The sequence below is a fragment of the Myxocyprinus asiaticus genome, chromosome 42 (assembly GCF_019703515.2).
Source record: "Myxocyprinus asiaticus isolate MX2 ecotype Aquarium Trade chromosome 42, UBuf_Myxa_2, whole genome shotgun sequence".
NCBI classification, from domain to species: Eukaryota; Metazoa; Chordata; class Actinopteri; order Cypriniformes; family Catostomidae; genus Myxocyprinus; species Myxocyprinus asiaticus.
The window spans coordinates 6321319-6343927 of record NC_059385.1 but is presented as its reverse complement, the minus strand read 5'-3'; the positions used below and the strand labels follow the sequence as shown (position 1 = coordinate 6343927).

The window sequence follows — 22609 nt, the reverse complement described above, 5'->3', positions numbered from 1 at the left end:
AATCGATTGGCCTGGCAGGGGGGACTCACTAGTTTAAGAATCAGAATGAGCTTTATTGCCAAATAAGTATATACATACACATACAAGGAATTTGTCTTGGTGACAGAAGCTTCCAGTGCACAAACAATACAACAACAAGAGATAAAAAATAAAAATAAAAAGCGAATAGAAAATATAAGTATATATAGAAATACACAATTAGACAAATTGGGTCAAACGTTTTGGGTAGCCTTCCACAAGCTTCTCACAATAATTTGCTGGAATTTTGTCCCATTCCTCCAGACAGAACTGGTGTAACTGAGTCAGGTTTGTAGGCCTCCTTGCTCGCACATGCTTTTTCAGTTCTGCCCACAAATTTTCTATCGGATTGAGGTCAGGGCTTTGTGATGGCCATTCCAACACCTTAACTTTGTTGTCCTTAAGCCATTTTGCCACAACTTTGGAGGTATGCTTGGGGTCATTTTCCATTTGGAAGACCGAGCTTTAACTTCCTGGCTGATGTCTTGAGATGCTGCTTCAAAATATCCACATAATTTTCCTTCCTCATGATGCCATCTATTTTGTGAAGTGCACCAGTCCCTCCTGCAGCAAAGCATCCCCACAACATGATGCTGCCACTCCCATGCTTCACGGTTAGGATGGTGTTCTTCGGCTTGCAAGCCTCACCCTTTTTCCTCCAAACATAACGATGGTATTTTTGGCCAAACAGTTCAATTTTTGTTTCATTAGACCAGAGGACATTTCTCCAAAAAGTAAAATCTTTGTCCCCAAGTGCACTTGCAAACTGTAGTCTGGATTTTTTATGATGATTTTGGAGCAGTGGCTTCTTCCTTGCTGAGCAGCCTTTCAGGTTATGTCAATATATAGGACTCATTTTACTGTGGATATAGATACTTGTCTACCAGTTTCCTCCAGCATCTTAACAAGGTCATTTGCTGCTGTTCTGGGATTGATTTGCACTTTTCGCACCAAACTATGTTCATCTCTAGGAGACAGAATGTGTCTCCTTCCTGAGTGGTATGATGGCAGCGTGGTCCCATGGTGTTTATACTTGCGCATTATTGTTTGTGCAGATGAACGGGGTACCTTCAGGCATTTGGAAATTGCTCCCAAGAATGAACCAGACTTGTGGAGGTCCACAATTTTTTTTCTGAGGTCTTGGCTGATTTCTTTTGATCTTCCCATGATGTCAAGCAAAGAGGCACTAAGTTTGAAAATAGGCCTTAAAATACATCCACAGGTACACCTCCAATTCAGAACAACTCCTAACAGAAGCTAATTGGCTAATTGTCTAAAGGCTTGACTTAATTCTTTGTAATTTTCCAAGCTGCTTAAAGGCACAGTTAACTTAGTGTATGTAAACTTCTGACCCACTGGAATTATATATTCCAGAATATATTAGTGATATAGTCAATTAAAAGTGAAACAATATGTCTGTAAACAATTGTTGGAAAAATTACTTGTGTCATGCACAAAGTAAATGTCCTAAATGACTTGCCAAAACTATAGTTTGCTAATATTAAATCTGTGGAGTGGTTAAAAAATGAGTTTTAATGACTTCAACATAAGTGTATGAAAATTTCTGACTTCAACTACATATATATATACGTATGTACAAATATAAATCTGTTATATACAGATAGTGCAAGGGAATGTAACGGCAGATGAGGATATGTTGGATAAATATAAATAGTAACATATTTGCCAGTCATTTACTAACATGATGAATATCAAATCAAATGCTAATAGACCTGTGTGTCCATGGGAGAAGTAAGCAATGAGAGGGGGTGGGTAATTATTTATTCTAAACATTTAATTAAGAAACAAGCACAACCAGACTGAAATATAACACACAAAGCACCTCAGCCACATGTATGTTCACATTTGATTGAAATATAAAATATCCAATCAGAAGTCATGCAACTTAACATGCAACCAAAGGCAAACCTTTACCAATAACACAAATTTAAACATTTAAGGGTCATTTTTTAAAACCTTGAAATGCAGGCTTTTTTTTCCCTCAGTTGTATGCTATACGATCCACCAGTTGACTGCTAATGTTGACAGACAATCTTAACCCAGTCTGGAAGAAAAGGAGCACAAAGCTGTGTTTGCACTGAAAATAATGCAACTCCTAATTTAGAAAATCCAAAAGGGTTATAAGGGCAAAAATCATCTCAACAGGAGGCAGAGAATTAAAGAAAATCTAATCAAACCTGGACAACTGAAAAAGAAATATTGAAACCATTAGCATTTATCACAATTAAAATAAATGTATCATGCAACATAGTGTGATATTTGGACTCTTAAAAATATGATAAAATAGCATTATTTTTACAAAATATATTCAAGTGAATTTTACAAACACATTTCCAGGTCATATTTCAGCCAAAATAAAATAAAATAAAATAAAATTTATTGATATATTGCATTAAATTGAGATGTATTTATTTGCATTCAATTCAGCACATTTCAACCAAAAATTATCATAAGTGATTTTCATTAGATTTGCATTACTGTAATAATTTAGAAATGTCCTCAATACTGAAACTTTTTAGAAATTACTATCATACAATATTTTATGGTGAGTACTTTATAGATTATAGTTACATTACTGACAAATAAACAAAGGCAGAGGATATTTGCACTAAGTACAAATAGTGGTAGATACTCTTACACCCCTGTTTAAATACTAACATACAGTATAGTGGCATCACTTCAGCATTTTTATTGTTTATTTGTAGTCCCACAGACACCCTACACTAACTCCTACCCCTACCTTACAAAAATTAACCATGGTTTTACTACAGTAACCATAGTATCACCATGGTAGTTTTCTAGTAAAATCATAGTAACCACAAGATTAAACATGGTTACTATTAACTACTATCAGCATGTTACTGTAGTAACACCATGGTTAATACATCAGAACTATATAGTGTCCACCAAAACACAGTTACTACAATATTACTACAGTAAAACCATGGTTAATTTTATCCGAATTAAATCCTTCTCTCAACTCCCTAACCTTCACTGTGACAAAATCACTGCGAGGAATCTCTTTTATATATTACTATAAGTAGTATTATAGGAAATATTGTAAGTAGAGGCATGGGAAATAGTATGTCAAGGGGTAAGATTCGAATCTCCAGCGTGACAACACATTCACATACTGTCGTTACACCCAGAGCTACTACAGCTGCACATGCACATTTGTTGTAAAATCCTGTGTTTCCACCAGACTATTTGAGTGCAAATAGTCACTTAGTTATCCAATCTCTTAATCAACTAAATGTCTAACCTGATAACCAGTTTAATGTCTCTGGCCCATCACGAAAAATTCACATATGCCCGCCTTCATTTGATCAGCAGTTGACCCCAAATAAATCTGTCCTGGCTGTCTTGAGTTTGGTCTGAGCAGAGGTGGGCGGAGTTAGTGTAAATAGCCTCTGCCAACAAGATGGGCTATTTGCACATAGTGTAAATAGACACTCCAATAAAGAAAATACACAGTAGATATTTGAGCCTTTTTTTAAATGTTGAGGTCAAAAGTGAAAAAGAAAGAAAGTGAAACCTGATTATAGTTCCAACGACAGGCAATTAATTTCGATAATGATGGATTGGCCTCTAGGGAAAAGTTTCAGAGATCTGTTAGGCACATGGCTTAGTAATGCTGAGTGTGTGTGTGTGTGTGTGTGTGTGTGTGTGTGTGTGTGTGTGTGTGTGTGTGTGTGTGTGCATAGAAAATGGGGTGGGGGGGGGTTGCTCGTAAACTCAAACACTGACACCAGCCTAGCCATGACACAGGAGCTGTGGCCCTCCCAGCCACACGGCCGGCCCCAAGGGGCCCCGCTCCCATTACGATCTTGGACTCAATTGTCTGCTGTGTGTGAGAGGGCTCTAGGGGCAGATGCACTCTATATCATACCTGTCAACAGGCGCGCTTAGCACAGACCTGCGTGCACATAGACACACACACTCACACGCTGGCTCAGCCGGGGCATGCAACATGATACCGAGGGAGAACTGGGTCATCTTAGCCAGAGACAAAGACGTTGGGGCTGACAGCGGGAGTTGAAATCTGCCCAAAAGGCATTGGCAGTGCCATATCACAAACACTGGAATGCTGGGAGGGGTCATATTGATACCCGTGACCACTCTCTGCAAAAGCCTGTGTATTACTCAGATCTCTCAAACCAAGGGACATGGGAATCTGTTATTGAAACTTTTGCCTAAGGTGGTCTCTGCGCTAATGTTACTGAGCAGTGCAGTTTCCCTTTCATTGTAGCAAATCAAATGCTTCATGACATACTTCATAAACTCAGCGCAACCAATCATCTGAGTTCAAATTGGCATATAAGAGTAGAATCTGTGATTAATTCATTCAAGGATGATCTTGGCTCAAAGTACATACCAATGTGGTCACACATACAAAAAGAGGGAAATTTAATTGCACACACATGATTTTCTTTGGCAGATTATAAATGTGGGCGAAATTGTGAGGCAAACAGTGATTTCACACTGCAGTTCCAAATAACCTAGTTCATTTGTTACAAATGTAGTGTAAAATAATCTACATTGAGAGACCACATCCAAAATAAGAGGGGGGTCCGTGTACGATTAAAAAGGTTTCTCTCCTAATTTTTTTTTTCTTTTTTTTTCGCCAAATTCTTTGTGTTGTAACCGTGACTTGTCACTTGCTAGTCTTCAGGCTTATTGTGTTGGCGGCGTGTCAATAGCGACATCGTGCGGTCAAATAAATAACTGGCGCTTTAATCAATAGAATAGAATACAATACAATACAATAGAATGTTCTTGAAACAAACCAAAAAGTTATAATAATATGATTTACAAAAGAATTTGCTGCTGTAATTTACAATAGCTGGTTTTCTGGTGCCCTGCATGAATTAATTGGAAAAGCTTAAAAAAATCTAGCTTTGGACTTTTGCATGGGAGATTGGAGATCTGTAAAATGGAACTGTCAATATTTATAATTCCACTAATACAGCATAATTCAGCATAACTCCCATTTGCTGCATTGAGCACTAAGCTACAGTTTCTTGCACACTTTTAGCCTACGTGAATTGCGTAGATATTTACCATATGACATTGGTATTTCAGAGAGACAGCTTTGACGGATACCTATATATATATATATATATATATATGTATAATATTTTCGTGAGTTTATCTTCCAGTTTCTCCTGCGCTGTAATTCAGACTTTTCAAACTCTAATGCAAAAGCTGAAGCATTGCATACTATTTGTTTAGCGTATACCGTAACGATTGCAAAAATTTTATTTTACAAGTCTAACTAGTACCATGCGTCACCTCGTGAAACGCCTTTGCATCGATTGTATTGATAACCGATTCGCGAACATTCTTATAATGATTCACTAGAACCGATTCAAAGCGTTAAATCACTCTCGACTGCACGTGATTCCTTTGTTTAGGAGTAAAACTATAGATGTGAATATTATTGTTAACAAAACTGGGAATTGTTCATATTCATATAACTCAATGCAATTAATATTAGCATATTTTTGTTGTTAACAGTTTGCTAATGAACAATAACATTTGACACAATATAGGCCTATAAACTAGTCATAAACAGTCCTGCACAGCAAATTTACACCTACAGGTGCATCTCAATAAATTAGAATGTCGTGGAAAAGTTCATTTATTTCAGTATTTCAACTCAAATTGTGAAACTCGTGTATTAAATAAATTCAGTGCACACAGACTGAAGTAGTTTAAGTCTTTGGTTCTTTTAATTGTGATGATTTTGGCTCACATTTAACAAAAACCCACCAATTCACTATCTCAAAAAATTAGAATACATCATAAGACCAATAAAAAAAACATTTTTAGTGAATTGTTGGCCTTCTGGAAAGTATGTTCATTTACTGTATATGTACTCAATACTTGGCAGGGGCTCCTTTTGCTTTAATTACTGCCTCAATTCGGCGTGGCATGGAGGTGATCAGTTTGTGGCACTGCTGTGGTGGTATGGAAGCCCAGGTTTCTTTGACAGTGGCCTTCAGCTCATCTGCATTTTTTGGTCTCTTGTTTCTCATTTTCCTCTTGACAATACCCCATAGATTCTCTATGGGGTTCAGGTCTGGTGAGTTTGCTGGCCAGTCAAGCACACCAACACCATGGTCATTTAACCAACTTTTGGTGCTTTTGGCAGTGTGGGCAGGTGCCAAATCCTGCTGGAAAATGAAATCAGCATCTTTAAAAAGTTGGTCAGCAGAAGGAAGCATGAAGTGCTCCAAAATTTCTTGGTAAACGGGTGCAGTGACTTTGGTTTTCAAAAAACACAATGGACCAACACCAGCAGATGTCCACCCTTCCTCCAGACTGTAGGACTTTGGTTTCCAAATGAAATACAAAAGTTGCTCTCATCTGAAAAGAGGACTTTGGACCACTGGGCAAAAGTCCAGTTCTTTTCCTTAGCCAAGGTAAGACGCCTCTGACATTGTCTGTGGTTCAGGAGTGGCTTAACAAGAGGAATACGACAACTGTAGCCAAATTCCTTGACACGTCTGTGTGTGGTGGCTCTTGATGCCTTGACCCCAGCCTCAGTCCATTCCTTGTGAAGTTCACCCAAATTCTTGAATCGATTTTGCTTGACAATACTCATAAGGCTGCGGTTCTCTCGGTTGGTTGTGCATCTTTTTGTTCCACACTTTTTCCTTCCACTCAACTTTCTGTTAACATGCTTGGATACAGCACTCTGTGAACAGCCAGCTTCTTTGGCAATGAATGTTTGTGGCTTACCCTCCTCGTGAAGGGTGTCAATGATTGTCTTCTGGACAACTGTCAGATCAGCAGTCTTCCCCATGATTGTGTAGCCTAGTGAACCAAACTGAGAGACCATTTTGAAGGCTCAGGAAACCTTTGCAGGTGTTTTGGGTTGATTAGCTGATTGGCATGTCACCATATTCTAATTTTTTGAGATAGTGAATTGGTGGGTTTTTTTTAAACGTGAGCCAAAATCATCACAATTAAAAGAACCAAAGACTTAAACTACTTCAGTCTGTGTGGATTGAATTTATTTAATACACGAGTTTCACAATTTGAGTTGAATTACTGAAATAAATGAACTTTTCCACGACATTCTAATTTATTGAGATGCACCTGTAGAAATGAAACATTCAACGGCTCGCGGAAGGTTCTAGGAACATTGTGGTATAACGATGACTCGAAAGAATTGGTGAATCGTTTTTAACCGGTTCCCTATTGAACCACTCGACTGAACCGATTCGCCAAAATCGAACTTCCCAATTTTAACACGTCGATCGACAGAAAGACAAGTTCTAATGTAACCATTTCTCTCGGACATTTGTTTAGTTGAATAAACCCTGATATTTTAGATTTGTGTTTCCTTAAATTTTTTATGGACTGTTGGAAAAACTCAAGCTCGTTCTCTTCCTTGTTTCAGTTCTCAAAAAACTTGAAAGACCAGATCTCACGGGACAGGTGCGTTTTAAAAACCGACAAAGGACGGTCCACTGAAAGAGGAAGAGAGAAGAACCACAAGGTCATGATTATATCTCCATTAAAAGTTTTCCACACGTTATTACACGTCTGATGACACATTATGGCGGTTAATTTAAGTAAAAACGGACCTGCGCTTACAGAAGCATATGCTGATGTGGTGAACGGGAAAACTGACACAAACTGGTAAGAAAGGCTTTGCTTCAAATCATCCTAATAAAACTGACTATATAAAATGGATGAATGGATGGCTTTTTCCTCGTATTAATAGGGCATCATGTTTATTGTAGTGTACTGAAGTAAAAAAAAAAAAAAGGTGCCTTCCTTTTAAAAAAGGAACAGTAATATGCAAATACCTTTTTAAGACTTGCAAAGTATTATATTGGAAATTCTGTGTCAAAAGGGAATAAATAAACAACTGTGTAATTTGGGTTATTTTTGCACATTAGATATGATTGATGTCTCCGAATTTATAGCATAGTGGTTATGTAATTTTGGTAATGGACAACCCTGAATCCAATTAATTCGGCATGTTTGCTTATTATAGGGTCTTGTTCACCTATGAGGGAAACAGCAATGACATCCGGGTTGCAGGGAAAGGAGGTGAGTGAATGGGGGTCGGTTCAAATATAATCTTAAGGAATGCAGATGAACATGCCAAGAGACTGATGTCATTCTTCTTGGGTCTAATACTTATTTGAAGTCAGCAGTGAAAACTATTTTTATTTTATTTTTTTAAATCTGTGAATAATATAAGTAAAAAAAAAATTAAAAAAAAAATTGTGTGTGTGTGTGTGTGTGTGTGTGTGTGTGTGGCTGTAATAGATGGTGGGCTTGGAGAGATGGTGGATGAACTGAACAGTGGTAAAATAATGTACGCCTTCTGTCGAGTAATCGACCCCAGCTCTGGAGTCCCCAAGTTTGTGCTCATCAACTGGGTATGAACAAAACAAAAATGGACCAGAAAAGTTGAGCAAAAACCTAATGTCCTAAGGAAACATCTTTTGTTATGCTGTAGGCCTACTTTTTATAACTGTTTAATGAAAATGAACGTTTCACATAAGTTTATGAAAATGTATCATCTTCCATTATATACTAAATTATCCTGTTTTTTTATGCCTGCTTAAATTTTTTTTGTTTTGTTTGTCTGTGCGTTTTTGTATGTTTCAGACTGGTGAAGGGGTTAAGGATGTTAGAAAGGGAGTTTGTGCCAATCATGTTCATTCAATGGGCAATTTTCTGAGGGTGAGTGTAAAGTGTGAAAATGTAGTACTGTACTAATATTAATGTTCTATTAGAAATGTTTATAATTTCATTTTTTTTTTTTTATTATTCCTTTGAACTGTGTGTTTGGCTTAAAGGGTGCTCATGTGACCATCAATGCCCGATCAGACGATGATGTTGAACCTGCTGCCATCATGGAGAAGGTGGCCAAGGGTGCTGGTGTCAACTACAACATCCACAAAGAGTCAAACCAGAACAGTAATTATGAACCTCCTAGAAGTGTGGTGAGTCGGTATGTAACGGTAACAAATGCGGCCAGGGGCAGACTGGCCATAGGGACAACTGGGACTTTTCCCGGTGGGCCGGTCACGTAAAGGCCGTTTCACACGGGCCGCGGCAAGTGCAAGTGTCTAGTTCATTTTCGATGAGAGGCACGCGTAAAGCGGTGCTCATACACCCAAAATCCTGCCGCTTTCACATGCATGGCTCTTCGCGGCAGGCGCCACGAGAGATAAAAATATTTTATCTCTTTCTGAGCAGCTGTGGCAGCCACGTCTGGCTTAGCCAATAAGGGTGTGTTCACACTTGTAGTTTGGTTCTCTTGGTCCTTTTCGTCCGGACCAAAAAAGAAAATTATACATTTAGTCCTGGTTCGCTTAGTGTTCACACTGGCATTTTTAACACCGAACCTAAAGATACGAAACAAAAGGCCTCAGGAAAAAGTCACAATCTGATTGGACAGCTTTTATGACGTATATTTTGCGATGGAACTTGCCGAACATCCAAAACAATGCTGGCTGCTGGGCGAAATGCGCTCGTTAGATTTATATATGTATATATGGTGGTATTAAATGTGAAAGGAGTCAAAACAGCGCCAGGAATTCCTCCATTACACACACAAGTGAAGATATGCTGCAAGGACCGCTGATGGCGGTTCTGACGCCTGAACCGAACTATAATGGGCAACATAGCTCCTATGATGAGAAGAACCAGGTATGCTTGAGGTCAGTATTAGGCTAATTACTTCCTGTTTTTGAACTGCACCAGAGTTCGTTTGGAAGCAGACCGAGACCCACTACTCAGGCGGTCTAAGTCTGCTTGTTTGGTGCGCGCCAAGGTTCAGATGGCAGCGTTCACACTTGTTCAAATGAACTGCACTAACAGAGCAATCGCACCAGAGTTCATTTTAATCAAACCAAACCTGCCAAGTGTGAACACACCCTAAGTGAATGCTTTATTCACAGCCAATCATACAAAATTTTAACTGAACAACTAATGATTTGATATAACAACTATATGAACTATATACACAGTTAAAAAAACAATGTGAGCCCAGTTTAAAATCTGTTTTGTCCAACTACATCTAAATTTTACAATTGAGTGTTGCCAGGACACTTTTCAATCAGGTGAGATAAAATAGGTGCAGAATATTTCTCTCAAATACATTGCAAGTCTGCTGCTGCTGTTGGTGTGTGTGTAGGTGACTTCACGAGTTCTTGTTGATTGTAAATATGGCAACAGCTGCCCCTGAAATCACGACACTGGCTGTGTCTCGTTTGGAAGGATGCGTCCTCCGGAGGTCGCGTCCTTTGAAGGCTGCAGTATACTGAGTGTCCTCCTTTAAACAAGTTTTGTTTAAACGAGACGGCCTTCGTAGGAAGAATGGAAATGGAACGTAACATGGTTGCTATGACAGCACGCCACTCTTTAACAAGTGCGAGCGCTTTGAGTGAGAAGGGAACAAAGTCTCTTTGGAAGGGAATGCATGAGGGACATTTTAGGAGAGTTATAATGATGTAGAGCGAAAAGAAAATAGATTTTACAGTTGTACTTTTAGTCTAATACATTATTTTAATTATATATTAATATAATTATACATATTATATACTCTGCACCCATCTACTTAGGTACTTTAACTTGGGAATTAACATTACTTGCGTTTGAACATCATATTTACGGGCAAATTAACGTTATTTTTTTTTAGACATTTCCGTTGAAGCAAAGAATTGTGGGTTGTGAGTGCCCATGAAGGATACACCTCATGCATCCTCTGAATTCCCGTGAAAGAAGGTCGCATTCGAAGGCTACATTCAAAGTGTCCTACTCGCTTTTCTGAAATGAGACAGCCTCAATGACATATGCGGCTGACAAATGCGACCTCCAGAGGACACAGCCTTCCAAACGAGACACAGCCACTAGCACTGACTTGACTGCACAAAACACTTCCTCTACTAGAGAAAGCGGCGATTCCACCGCTTGCCGCGTCACGTGTGAAAAGGCCTTAACGGTGCCGAACGGGCCGCAGAACAGCGCCGCGACATGCACCTACCCCCCCCATCCCCCAACACACCAATCGCTCAACAACTTTTGGGCAACTACCCCCCTCCCTTCTCATCAACTTTTGGGCAGGTTTTTATTTAAAATACAGGGCTGATTTCTCTTCCCAGTCCGCCCCTGAATGCGCCCTCTCGTGCCCTTATGTTTTTTTACAGGTATCATATCAGATATAATTACTTCTACAGTAAACAATGGTTTCACTTAGTGCAGTGGTTGCAGGTCTGTTCTGATGGGGTCATGGACAACAGGGGGGAAAAACAGTGCTGAATGCAAATAATAAAATGCAAATATATAATTGTGCATAGTTAGGATAGCAGAATAAATAGACTATTTAAATATTTTGTATGTTGTTGGTAATAATAATATATTTCAATGTTAGTTTTAAGGAATTTTTTATTTATTTATTTATTTTTTACGTATGCATTAAACAATTTTGGTATTATGTTGGCTTGCCACTTAATGTCCAATGTAAAATCTGGGTCCTGAAGAAAAAAACAGTTGTGAAATGCTGGCTTAGTGTTACAGTAAAAATAAATCATCTTGTAATATGCACAAAATAGTTAATAATTTTAATCTGTTTCCAAACTTTTGAATTATGTGCATAATTTTTAATACTTTTTATACAGTTTAAGTGTAAGTACATTACTCTTGTGTCTTTTTACCCCACAGGGTTCTGTCTATAAGAAAGTCAGTGCCATTGATGAAATCCAAGGTACGAACAAAGACAACTTTTGGGCTCAGGCTGAGGTGAGGAAATGGCATGGTAAAACATCATGTATTTATCATTTTGTGCTAAAAAAACAACAAAAAAAAACAGCCTGGTCTCATGAACATTACTTGACCGTGGCAACATTTTTGCAAAACAAATGACGTGCCTTTTCCAGTGAAATTTCCAGCGGAGGGCGCCGAAAGCGAATGAAATGGTGTTGAAATCAAACAACGTTTTTAAGGTGAAAATTAGATGGAGGTTTTAATAAGTAAAACAAACATCCCTATCCTAAAACATTAACCTACTGTAAACCTAACCAATAGTGATCTAAAATCAAATGAGAGGTTGACACAAAACAGACATCCTTACCCTGAACCAATGCATAAACCTAACTGATAGTGTCCAAAAACTGAATGAGAAATAAAAAAGCAGATTTTCTGAAGCAAACATAAGTGTTAAATAAGTGTTTATAAAGTCATAATCAGCTGCTGCAGTGGTGGTTATGTGAAGTAAATAAATGCACAGTTGTTATAGTGCCTCTAGTGTTTATTTCACCAGGAAATTGTGACGAAATGTAGAATTTAGCACGTGAAAGTCAGTTAGCAAAAATGTAGTTATGGTTACGTTTATTCTATGAGACTAGGTTGCTAAAAAATTCACTTTCACTATCGTCAGTTTTACTCAATCCTCCCATGTTCATATTACTCAAAAAACGAATGTAACCAAGGGAACATAAAATGACTCAGTTGATTCAACTAAAAGCTTTACTTAATCCATATGCGTTGGGACAACTTTAATAATTTTTGTTTATGATAAACTGAAACAGAGGATTTTTATTTCCCCTGCTTGCTCTCCTTGGGACTAGACAGGGAGAGTAAATGTTAAAATTAAGTATTATTTTGTGTCTTTGTGCAAGATGAATATAAAGGGGAGACTTATTAATGTTTAATGTTTCGTTATTTTGAGATTTAGAAGAATTTCTGTTTTTTGTACCGAAATTACTTGATTCAGTTTAGTTCCCTCTACTTGAAGTATTTAAGTTGAAATTACATGGTAATTTTAAGTTAAGAAAACTCATTTAAAACATGTGGAACCACTGTCCATGATTGAAACAAGTTTAGCCAAAGAGTTATTTTTTATGTGTACCTGCTCTTTCTTTTCTTGATAAGATTTTTCCCATTTTCTTTATCAGAAAGATGAGAAGAACAGGCGACAAGAGGAGCGCAGGAGGGCGAATGAGGAGAGACAGCGCCTGGAGAAAGAAAGGAGGGAACAGGATGAGAGAGAGGCAAATGAACGAGAACAACGACAGAGAGAGAGAGGGAAACAGATCGACCAACAGAGGCGAGTGATTATGTGTCAGTCCTATTCACATCATCAGAAATGACCAGCTGAACATGCTTGTTGTGTGTTTAGATATTAAAGCTGATGTGTTAAAATGATTTCTCATATCTCAGCTTGATATGCAGAGATATCAAGGCATCTCAGAGATATTATATGGATAAATATCAACTATAGGTAAGCTATTTGCATGCTGATCTCACCTGGGGGGGGGGGGGATCTGTAAAAATTGGTTTCAAACACGATCAGATGTGTTAAACAGAACTGAGAGTACTAAATTCTTACTCATAAGTGCTTACCATAGCCCCTTTTGTGTCCACTATATGTGCCATTTTGCTCCAGAGTGATTGTTCCTGTAATAATTGTATCATCGATCACATTGGATAAAAGCGTCAGCTAAAATGTTTATTTACTTGTCTCATAGGGTTTTTGAAAAGAAGCAAGAAGCCGGGAATAAAAAACAGGAACAACGAAAATGGGTGAAATGAAGGCTTTCTATCCTTCTCATATCCTGGAATGAATCCGAACAATATAAAATCATATTGAAATGTGTCATTTTAGTCACTCATGATTGCCTTATTTGTGTTGATTAAGGAGGAAGAGGAGAACGAACGCCAGACTCCTGTAAGAACAGGGACATTGCGATCTGAATCTGTGCAAAAGGCCAATGTGAGTTCACTTCTTCTGAGTCTCAACAGGTGTTAAAAGGATAGTTCACCCAAAAATTTTTGTTCTTTAATTATTTACTTACCCTCATGACGTTCTTACTTCCATGGAACACAATGCTAGACAGAATGTCAGCCTCAGTCACCATTCACTTTCATTGTGTGGAAAAAGATGCAATAAAAAACTGTTGTTGTTGTTTTTTCTGTGCATTTTTGTCTATGTTTCAGACTGGTGAAGGGGTTAAGGATGTTAGAAAGGGAGTTTGTGGGGCCTGGGTAGCTCAGCAAGTAAAGATGCTGACCATCCAGGTCTCCTAAGCAACCAAATTGGCTCGGTTGCTAAGGAGGGTAGAGTCACATGGGGTAACCTCCTCGTGGTCGCTATAATGTGGTTCGCTCTTGGTGGGGCGCATGGTGAGTTGTGTGTGGATGCCGCGGAGACATAGCACATGTGGAGGCTTCACGCTATCCTCCGCTGCATCCACACACAACTCAACAAGCCACGTGATAAGATGCCACGTGAAAAGTTGCGTGAGTTGACGGTCTCAGATGCGGAGGCAACTGAGATACGTCCTCCGTCACCCGGATTGAGGCAAGTCACTATGCCACCACGAGGACTTAGCGCACATTGGGCATTCCAAACTGGGGAGAAAAAGGGGAGAAAAAAAAAAGATAAAAAGGAAGGGAGTGTAACAATGTTGTCAACAGGCAGACGAAGAGATGATGATGTGATGAACCCAAGTGCAGTTTTATTTACAAATGTGGAATCCCAAAAAACCCTAACTATAAACGTGAACTAGATTTGACATCAGAGCAGAGCAGAGCAGAGTTACATACACAATACCTCACACCAGACAATGGCAAACATGAGGGCTTAAATACAAGGACATGGGTAACAAGTAAACAAGACAGCCAATCACAAGACTAAACTATAAACAAGATAACAATACTAAATGAACTTTAACCAATGAAAAGACAAGACTAATACCAAAGTAATCAAACAAAGAACCAATGAAAACAAGACACATGAATAGGGGAAACACATAACAAGATCACATGAGGGAACAGGAAATCACATGACATGAACAGGAATTAAACTTGAAAATAAAAGACATGAAAAACATGCACCAAAACACATAAATGTGACAGGAGTTTGTGCCAATCATGTTCATTCAATGGGCAATTTTCTGAGGGTGAGTGTAAAGTGTGAAAATGTAGGACTATACTAATATTAATGTTCTTTTAGAAATGTTCATATTTTTTTTTATTATTATTCTCCCTTTGAACTGTGTGTTTGGCTTAAAGGGTGCTCCTATGACCATCAATGCCCGATCAGATGATGATGTTGAACCTGATGAAATCATGGAGAAGGTGGCCAAGGGTGCTGGTGTCAACTACAACATCCACAAAGAGTCAAAGCAGAACAGTAATTCTGAATATCCTGGACGTGTGGTGAGTTGGTATGTAACGGTAACGAATGCGGCCAGGGGCAGACTGGCCATAGGGACAACTGGGACTTTTCCCGGAGGGCCGGCCATGTAACAGTGCTGAACAGGGCCGAACGGGCCGTATAACGGCGGCGCGATATGCCAAAGGGGGCCGCGACATGCACCTACCATCCCCTCCGCTCAACAACAACTTTTGGACAACTACCCCACCTCCCCGCTCAACAACTTTTGGGCAGGTTTTTATTTAAAATCCGATGGGGCCGATTTCTCTTCCCAGTCCGCCCCTGAATGCCCTTATATTTTTACAGATATCATATCAGATATAATTACTTCTACAGTAAACAATGGTTTCACTTAGTGCAGTGGTTGCAGGTCTGTTCTGATGGGGTCATGGACAACAGGGGGATAAAACAGTGCTAAATGCAAATAATAAAATGCAACTAAATATATAATTGTGCATAATTAGGATAGCAGAATAAATAGACTATTTTGGTGTTATGTTGGCTTGCCACTTAATGTCCAATGTAAAATCTGGGTCCTGAAATAAAAACAGTTGTGAAATGCTGGCTTAGTGTTACAGTAAATATAAATCATCTTGTAATATGCACAAAATAGTTAATAATTTTAATCTGGTTCCAAACTTTTGAATTATGTGCATAATTTTTAATACTTTTTATACAGTTTAAGTGTAAGTACATTACTCTTGTGTCTTTTTACCCCACAGGGTTCTGTCTATAAGAAAGTCAGTGCCATTGATGAAATCCAAGGTATGAACAAAGACAACTTTTGGGCTCAGGCTGAGGTGAGGAAATGGCATGGTAAAACATCATGTATTTACTGTTTTGTGCTAAAAAAAAAAAAACTAAAAAAAAACAGCCTGGTCTCATGAACATTACTTGACCATGGCAAAATTTTTGCAAAACAAATGACGTGCCTTTTCCAGTGAAATTTCCAGCGGAGGGCGCCAAAAGCGAGTGCAATGGTGTTGAAATCAAACAACGTTTTTAAGGTGAAAATTAGATGGAGGTTTTAATAAGTAAAACAAACATCCCTATCCTAAAACATTAACCTACTGTAAACCTAACCAATAGTGATCTAAAATCAAATGAGAGGTTGACACAAAACAGACATCCTTACCCTGAACCAATGCATAAACCTAACTGATAGTGTCCAAAAACTGAATGAGAAATAAAAAAGCAGATTTTCTGAAGCAAACATAAGTGTTAAATAAGTGTTTATAAAGTCATAATCAGCTGCTGCAGTGGTGGTTATGTGAAGTAAATAAATGCACAGTTGTTATAGTGCCTCTAGTGTTTATTTCACCGGGAAACTGCGACGAAATGTAGAATTAAGCACGTGAAAGTCAGTTAGCAAAAATGTAGTTATGGTTACGTTTATTCTATGAGACTAGGTTGCTAAAAAAATTTACTTTCACTATCGTCATTTTTACTCAATCCTCCCATGTTCATATTATTCAAAAAACTAATGTAACCAAGGGAACATAAAATGACTCAGTTGATTCAACTAAAAGCTTTACTTAATCCATATGCGTTGGGACAACTTTAATAATTTTTTTTATGATAAACTGAGACAGGGGATTTTTATTTCCCATGCTTGCTTCTGTTTTCGTACCGAAATTACTTGATTCAGTTTAGTTCCCTCTACTTGAAGTATTTAAATTGAAATTACATGGTAATTTTAAGTTAAGAAAACTCATTTAAAACATGTGGAACCACTGTCCATGATTGAAACAAGTTTAGCCAAAGAGTTATTTTTTATGTGTACCTGCTCTTTCTTTTCTTGATAAGATTTTTCCCATTTTCTTTATCAGAAAGATGAGAAGAACAGGCGACAAGAGGAGCGCAGGAGGGCGAACGAGGAGAGACAGCGCCTGGAGAAAGAAAGGAGGGAACAGGATGAGAGAGAGGCAAATGAACGAGAACAACGACGGAGAGAGAGAGGGAAACAGATCGACCAACAGAGGCGAGTGATTATGTGTCAGTCCTATTCACATCATCAGAAATGACCAGCTGAACATGCTTGTTGTGTGTTTAGATATTAAAGCTGATGTGTTAAAATGATTTCTCATATCTCAGCTTGATATGCAGAGATATCAAGGCATCTCAGAGATATTATATGGATAAATATCAACTATAGGTAAGCTATTTGCATACTGATCTCACCTAATAGTAATAATGTAACTCTGTGAATCCGTGGAACTATCAAAACATTCCTCTGATTGACTGAGAAACCCAACCAGCCCCACACAGCAATATTAGCTCGATCAGTGGCATGGCATTTTCTGGAATCTGTTTGAAAACAGAGATTATTTTTGCAGTTCTGTTAGGTGAGGCTAGTGGCGCAGAAATTTCACACTGCAGCTTAATACTTTAATATGATCATGTTATATGCTATTATAACAACAATGTTAATTTATAAGTCAAAACTATGCCCAGACAGAATCTGCTGAATTTTTTGCATTTTCTGTGCTGATTTGGGGGGAGGGATCTGTAAGAATTGGTTTCAAACACGATCAGATGTGTTAAACAGAACTGAGAGTACTAAATTCTTACTCATAAGTGCTTACCATAGCCCCCTTTGTGTCCACAATATGTGCCATTTTGCTCCAGAGTGATTGTTCCTGTAATAATTGTATCATCGATCACATTGGATAAAAGCGTCAGCTAAAATGATTATTTACTTGTCTCATAGGGTTTTTGAAAAGAAGCAAGAAGCCGGGAATAAAAAACAGGAACAACGAAAATGGGTGAAATGAAGGCTTTCTATCCTTCTCATATCCTGGAATGAATCCGAACAATATAAAATCATATTGAAATGTGTCATTTTAGTCACTCATGATTGCCTTATTTGTGTTGATTAAGGAGGAAGAGGAGAACGAACGCCAGACTCCTGTAAGAACAGGGACATTGCGATCTGAATCTGTGCAAAAGGCCAATGTGAGTTCACTTTTTCTGAGTCTAAACAGGTGTTAAAGGGATAGTTTACCCAAAAATTATAGTTTTTTAATTATTTACTTACCCTCATGACGTTCTTACTTCCATGGAACACAATGCTAGACAGAATGTCAGCCTCAGTCACCATTCACTTTCATTGTGTGGAAAAAGATTCAATGAAAGAGAATCTCCTTTTGTGTTCTAACGTAGAAAGAAAGTCATATGGGTTTGGAACAACATGAGGGTGAGTAATTAGTGACAGAATTTTCATTTTTACTTTAACTGTTCCTGTAATAAAGAGAAAGTAAGAAAGCATACTGTACCCTGCATACTTACATACTTAGTTTTTTCAGGAAGCTGCATCAATCATCTCTCAGTGTTCCATAAATCCCAGGGAGCTGTTCAAGGAGAGGGAGAGGACCTTGGTCAACAGTGGAAAGCCATCCTCTGCAACCCGACCAGGTATAGAGAACTCTTGTCCAAAATCCATCAGAACTTCTGACAAAACCTCATGTAAAAACATGTGCAGTCTAAAGCCTTTTATCCCAAAATTCGGATTACTCATGTCTGTTCCCTCAGGTCAGCTAAGAAGCCCATTTTTATCCCAGCAAGCAGCAAATGTGGGAAACCCTCCCAGTGAGCCCTTATCTCCAATACACCCTATGGCGTCCGCCTCAGTGTCACATGTTCCAGCACCGATCTCCTCTGAGCATGAAGCTCCTGGCTTCTCAGTGAAAAATCCAGGTGAATAAAGACAACAATCCCTCTTGTTTCTTTGGTTATGGAATTTAAAGGGATAGTTAACACAAAAATGAAAATTCTGTCATCATTTACTCACCCTCGTATCGTTCCAAACTCATATGACGTACTTTCTTCTGTGGAACACCAAAAGAAAAGTTTAGCAGGATGTATGAGCTCCTTTCTTTCATACACTGAAAGTGGATGGGGACCAGGGGCTCTCAAGCTCCAAAAAGGACAAAAAAGCACCATAATAGTAGTCCATAGGACTTGTGCGCTATTTTCAAAATCTTCTGAAGCCATATGATTTGTTCTTTAGATGAGAAATATACAGAAATTTAAAGGAATACTGTAGGTCACCTAAAAATTTAAATTCTCTAAACATTTACTTAATGCTATCCCAGATGTGTATGACTTTCTTCTTCAGCAGAACACAAATGAAGATTTTTAGAAGAATATTTCAGCTCTGTTGGTCCATTTAATGCAAGTGAATGGTGGCCAGAACTTTGAAGCTCCAGAAAGTACATAAAGGCAGCATAAAAGTAATCCATACAACTCCAGTGGTTAAACCTAATCTTCAGAAGTGATATAATAGGTGTGGATGAGAAACGGATCAGTATTTATATTCTTTTTTACTAGAAATTCTCCTCCCTGCCCAGTAGATGGTGATATGCACGAAGAATGCAAATCGCAAAAAAACAAAAGAAGAAGAATGTGACATATGTTGTAAAAAGGACTTAAATATTGAAGTTTCTCACCCACAGCTCTCATATCGCTTCAGTAGACATGGATTAAACCACTGGGGTCGTATGCATTATTTTATGCTGCCTTTTTTAGACCTTTAAAGTTCTGGCCACCATTCACTTGCATTGTTTGGACCTACAGAGCTGAGAAATTTTTCTAAAAATCTTTGTGTTCAGCAGAAGAAAGAAAGTCATGCACATCTGGGATGGCCTGAGGGAGAGTAAATGATGAGAGAATTTTCATCTTTGAGTGAACTATTCTTTCAAGTCATTATTCACTGAAAATCTTGCTTGACATTCATGGTCACCATTCACTTTCATTGTATGGAAAATAATTTTCAGATTTGGGTGAACTATTTCTTTAAGGATTACTTGAATGTTGAACAGTTGTTATTTCTGTCTTTCAGACCCCTCCTGTGATGATCCATTTGTATCTGAGCAGGCTGAGGGATCAGAAGACGAATGGGAAGGTATTTGTTCTCTCTGTTACTATTACTAATGTCAGACAGTGTCGTATTTGTGTCTGAAATCTGAATTACTGTGCATCCTGGTGTAGATTCAGATGAGGAGGGATCATCCCCGGCTACTGTGTACCAAACTAATCAGAGTGAAGATGAAAACCTCATTTATGCAAATCTCCCTTCACAAAGTCATTATCACATTCATCAGGTTGGTACCTTGTCAAGTGACCCCCAAACCAAGCTTCTATTACGTATTAGTGGTACTTTTTAATGATTTACTGTTTAATACTATAATACTTAAGTAAAACATTTTAAATAGCTGTCTGGAATACTTGATTCTGATTGGCCAGTTGCAGAATTCTGCGATAATATATTTTTATTTAATGACAGTTAAACAGTATAATTGACTGTTGTCCCAGCCATCTGATTTCATACAGTTGTTCTAGTTCATGTCTCTTGTATCACGTCATAGTATTTTTTTTATTTTTTTTGGTAACACTTTACAATAAGGTTCCATTTGTTAACATTAGTTAATGCATTAAGTATCATGAACAAGCACTTAATATATTTTTACAGCATTAATTAATAATGTTATTTAATAAAAAAATAGTTCATTGTTAGTTTGTTAGTTCATAGTGTATTAACTAATGTTCACAAATACAACTTTTGTTTTAAAAAACGTATTTGTATATGTTCAAATTAACATTAACTAAGATTAATAAATGCTTAATAAGTATTGTTCATTGTTAGTTCATGTTAACGAATGTTGTTAACTAATGTTAACAAACGGAACATTATTGTAAAGTGTAACCATTTTATTTTTTATTCACATAAATATCTCAAATCAACATTTCAAGCCTATTTTTTTTTTTTTTTTTGCAAAGCAGCAAAATTTTTTTTGTAAAAAGTGGAATAATGTACAGTCAGTAGGTCATTATTGCAAAATATACCCCTTTAGGCAGAAACATGATCATTCCGCTTTGCAATGGGGTACTGTTTATTTTAATGATAATTACCAGCTGACTCTACACTGTACCTTATATAATATACTATTTGTGCATCACATAATTGCCATACAGAATAGGCTGCTTCAAATGATCATGGCAAGTATCAGGCTAACTCATGCTGATTTATGTTTTTCCTCTCAATTTGAAGGATTTTGAAACCCCCACTGCTGAAGGTGAGGAAACAGGCGATAACCAGGACATCTGCGCAAGAGCACTGTATGACTACCAAGCATGTGAGTGGTCTAATTTTACAGTATTACCAAAATCTTAATGCAATATATTGTACACTGTAATATCTATGATAATGCTTCAGAAAGGAAATTCTGATTCAAATTGAGAGGAAAGCTAGCCCAAATTAGTACAAATTACAAGTTTTCCAAACTGCAGTGTTTGAAAATGTTTGTTAATGTAGGAAAAAATAAATAAACTTAAGTATGTTCTGTTCATTTTAATGAATAGAGATATGCTTTTGAAAACATATCAATATGTGATTTTTATTTCCTTTTTGTCTTCTCTACAGCGGATGACACAGAGATCACGTTTGACCCAGATGATATCATCACAGGCATAGAGATGATAGATGAGGGCTGGTGGAGGGGTTACAGTCCTGACGGTCACTACGGAATGTTTCCTGCTAACTATGTTGAGCTCCTTTAAACCTGCACTAACAAATCAGACGCTATACCAAGTGACAGGCTGGTCATAACATGACGTTTCAGCTTGGAGTCACCAGGCGTTTTGAGAATCTTTTGTAACGTCCAATAAAGTTGTGTGACCTTGCTGATGTTTTTTTAATCTTGTCTCAAATAAACCACTAAACAAAGCAGAGAAAATACCCTTTTGATTTTGTATAAATATGAATATGATTTGAAATATTCTCATACTCAGATTCCTGAAGAAACACTGTCACCTCAAAATGACTGACCAGACTACAAAAAAAAAAAAAAATGTTCCTCTTGCTATTAAAGCAGGGGTTGGGAACCTTTTATTCTATTAAGGGCTATTCGAGTATTTACTAAAATTATTTGTAGGCCATACAATTGCTTGCCATTTCTCGTGTGTTGAAATTAACATGCATTCTGTTACGTGCTCACGCACCAAGAAAAATATGTTAAAAAGGTCTTTCTATTATACAATATTTTGCATTGTTATTATTTAAAATAGTTTATTATTATTATTTTTATTTTTTTTTAAGTTAATGGAATCAAGGCCATTTTTTGCTTTTCAAGTTATTTCTCAAATGACCTCACAGGCCGGGTAAAATGGTCTTGCAGGCCTATACGGCTCTGAGGCCGGACGTTCTCCACCTCAGTATTAAAGGTGGAGGTGGTATTAAAGGTGGTTATAAAGTTCACCCAAAAATGAAAATTCTTTCATCATTTACTCACACTCATGCCATCACAGATATGTATGATTTACTTTCTTCTACAGAACACAAAGATTTTTGAAAAAAAATCTCAGCTCTGTTGAAGCTCCAAA

At 37.7% G+C, this 22609-nt stretch overlaps 1 protein-coding gene across 1 annotated transcript; it reads left to right on the top strand.

Annotated features, from left to right (window-relative positions):
• Positions 1–7352: 7352 nt before the first annotated feature.
• LOC127433002 (drebrin-like protein B) lies at positions 7353–21953 on the top strand. Its single transcript, XM_051684580.1, has 20 exons — positions 7353–7689; positions 8051–8106; positions 8329–8441; positions 8674–8748; positions 8865–9011; positions 11734–11811; positions 12966–13117; positions 13539–13593; positions 13709–13783; positions 15085–15231; positions 15952–16029; positions 17059–17210; positions 17940–17994; positions 18110–18184; positions 18535–18643; positions 18761–18925; positions 20070–20132; positions 20219–20331; positions 21279–21363; positions 21651–21953. Exons 1-20 carry the CDS (start codon positions 7607–7609, stop codon positions 21785–21787), a joined length of 2013 nt encoding a protein of 670 aa, XP_051540540.1. The 5' UTR covers positions 7353–7606; the 3' UTR covers positions 21788–21953.
• The last annotated feature ends 656 nt before the right edge of the window (positions 21954–22609 follow it).

Excerpts from the sequence above, each read along its gene's own strand:
- LOC127433002 (XM_051684580.1), top strand. The coding sequence starts at position 7,607 with ATGGCGGTTAATTTAAGTAAAAACGGACCTGCGCTTACAGAAGCATAT. Across the intron at positions 15,232-15,951 it reads CTGAATATCCTGGACGTGTG|GGTTCTGTCTATAAGAAAGT; the intron begins GTGAGTTGGTAT and ends TTTACCCCACAG. Across the intron at positions 18,185-18,534 it reads AATCTGTGCAAAAGGCCAAT|GAAGCTGCATCAATCATCTC; the intron begins GTGAGTTCACTT and ends TAGTTTTTTCAG.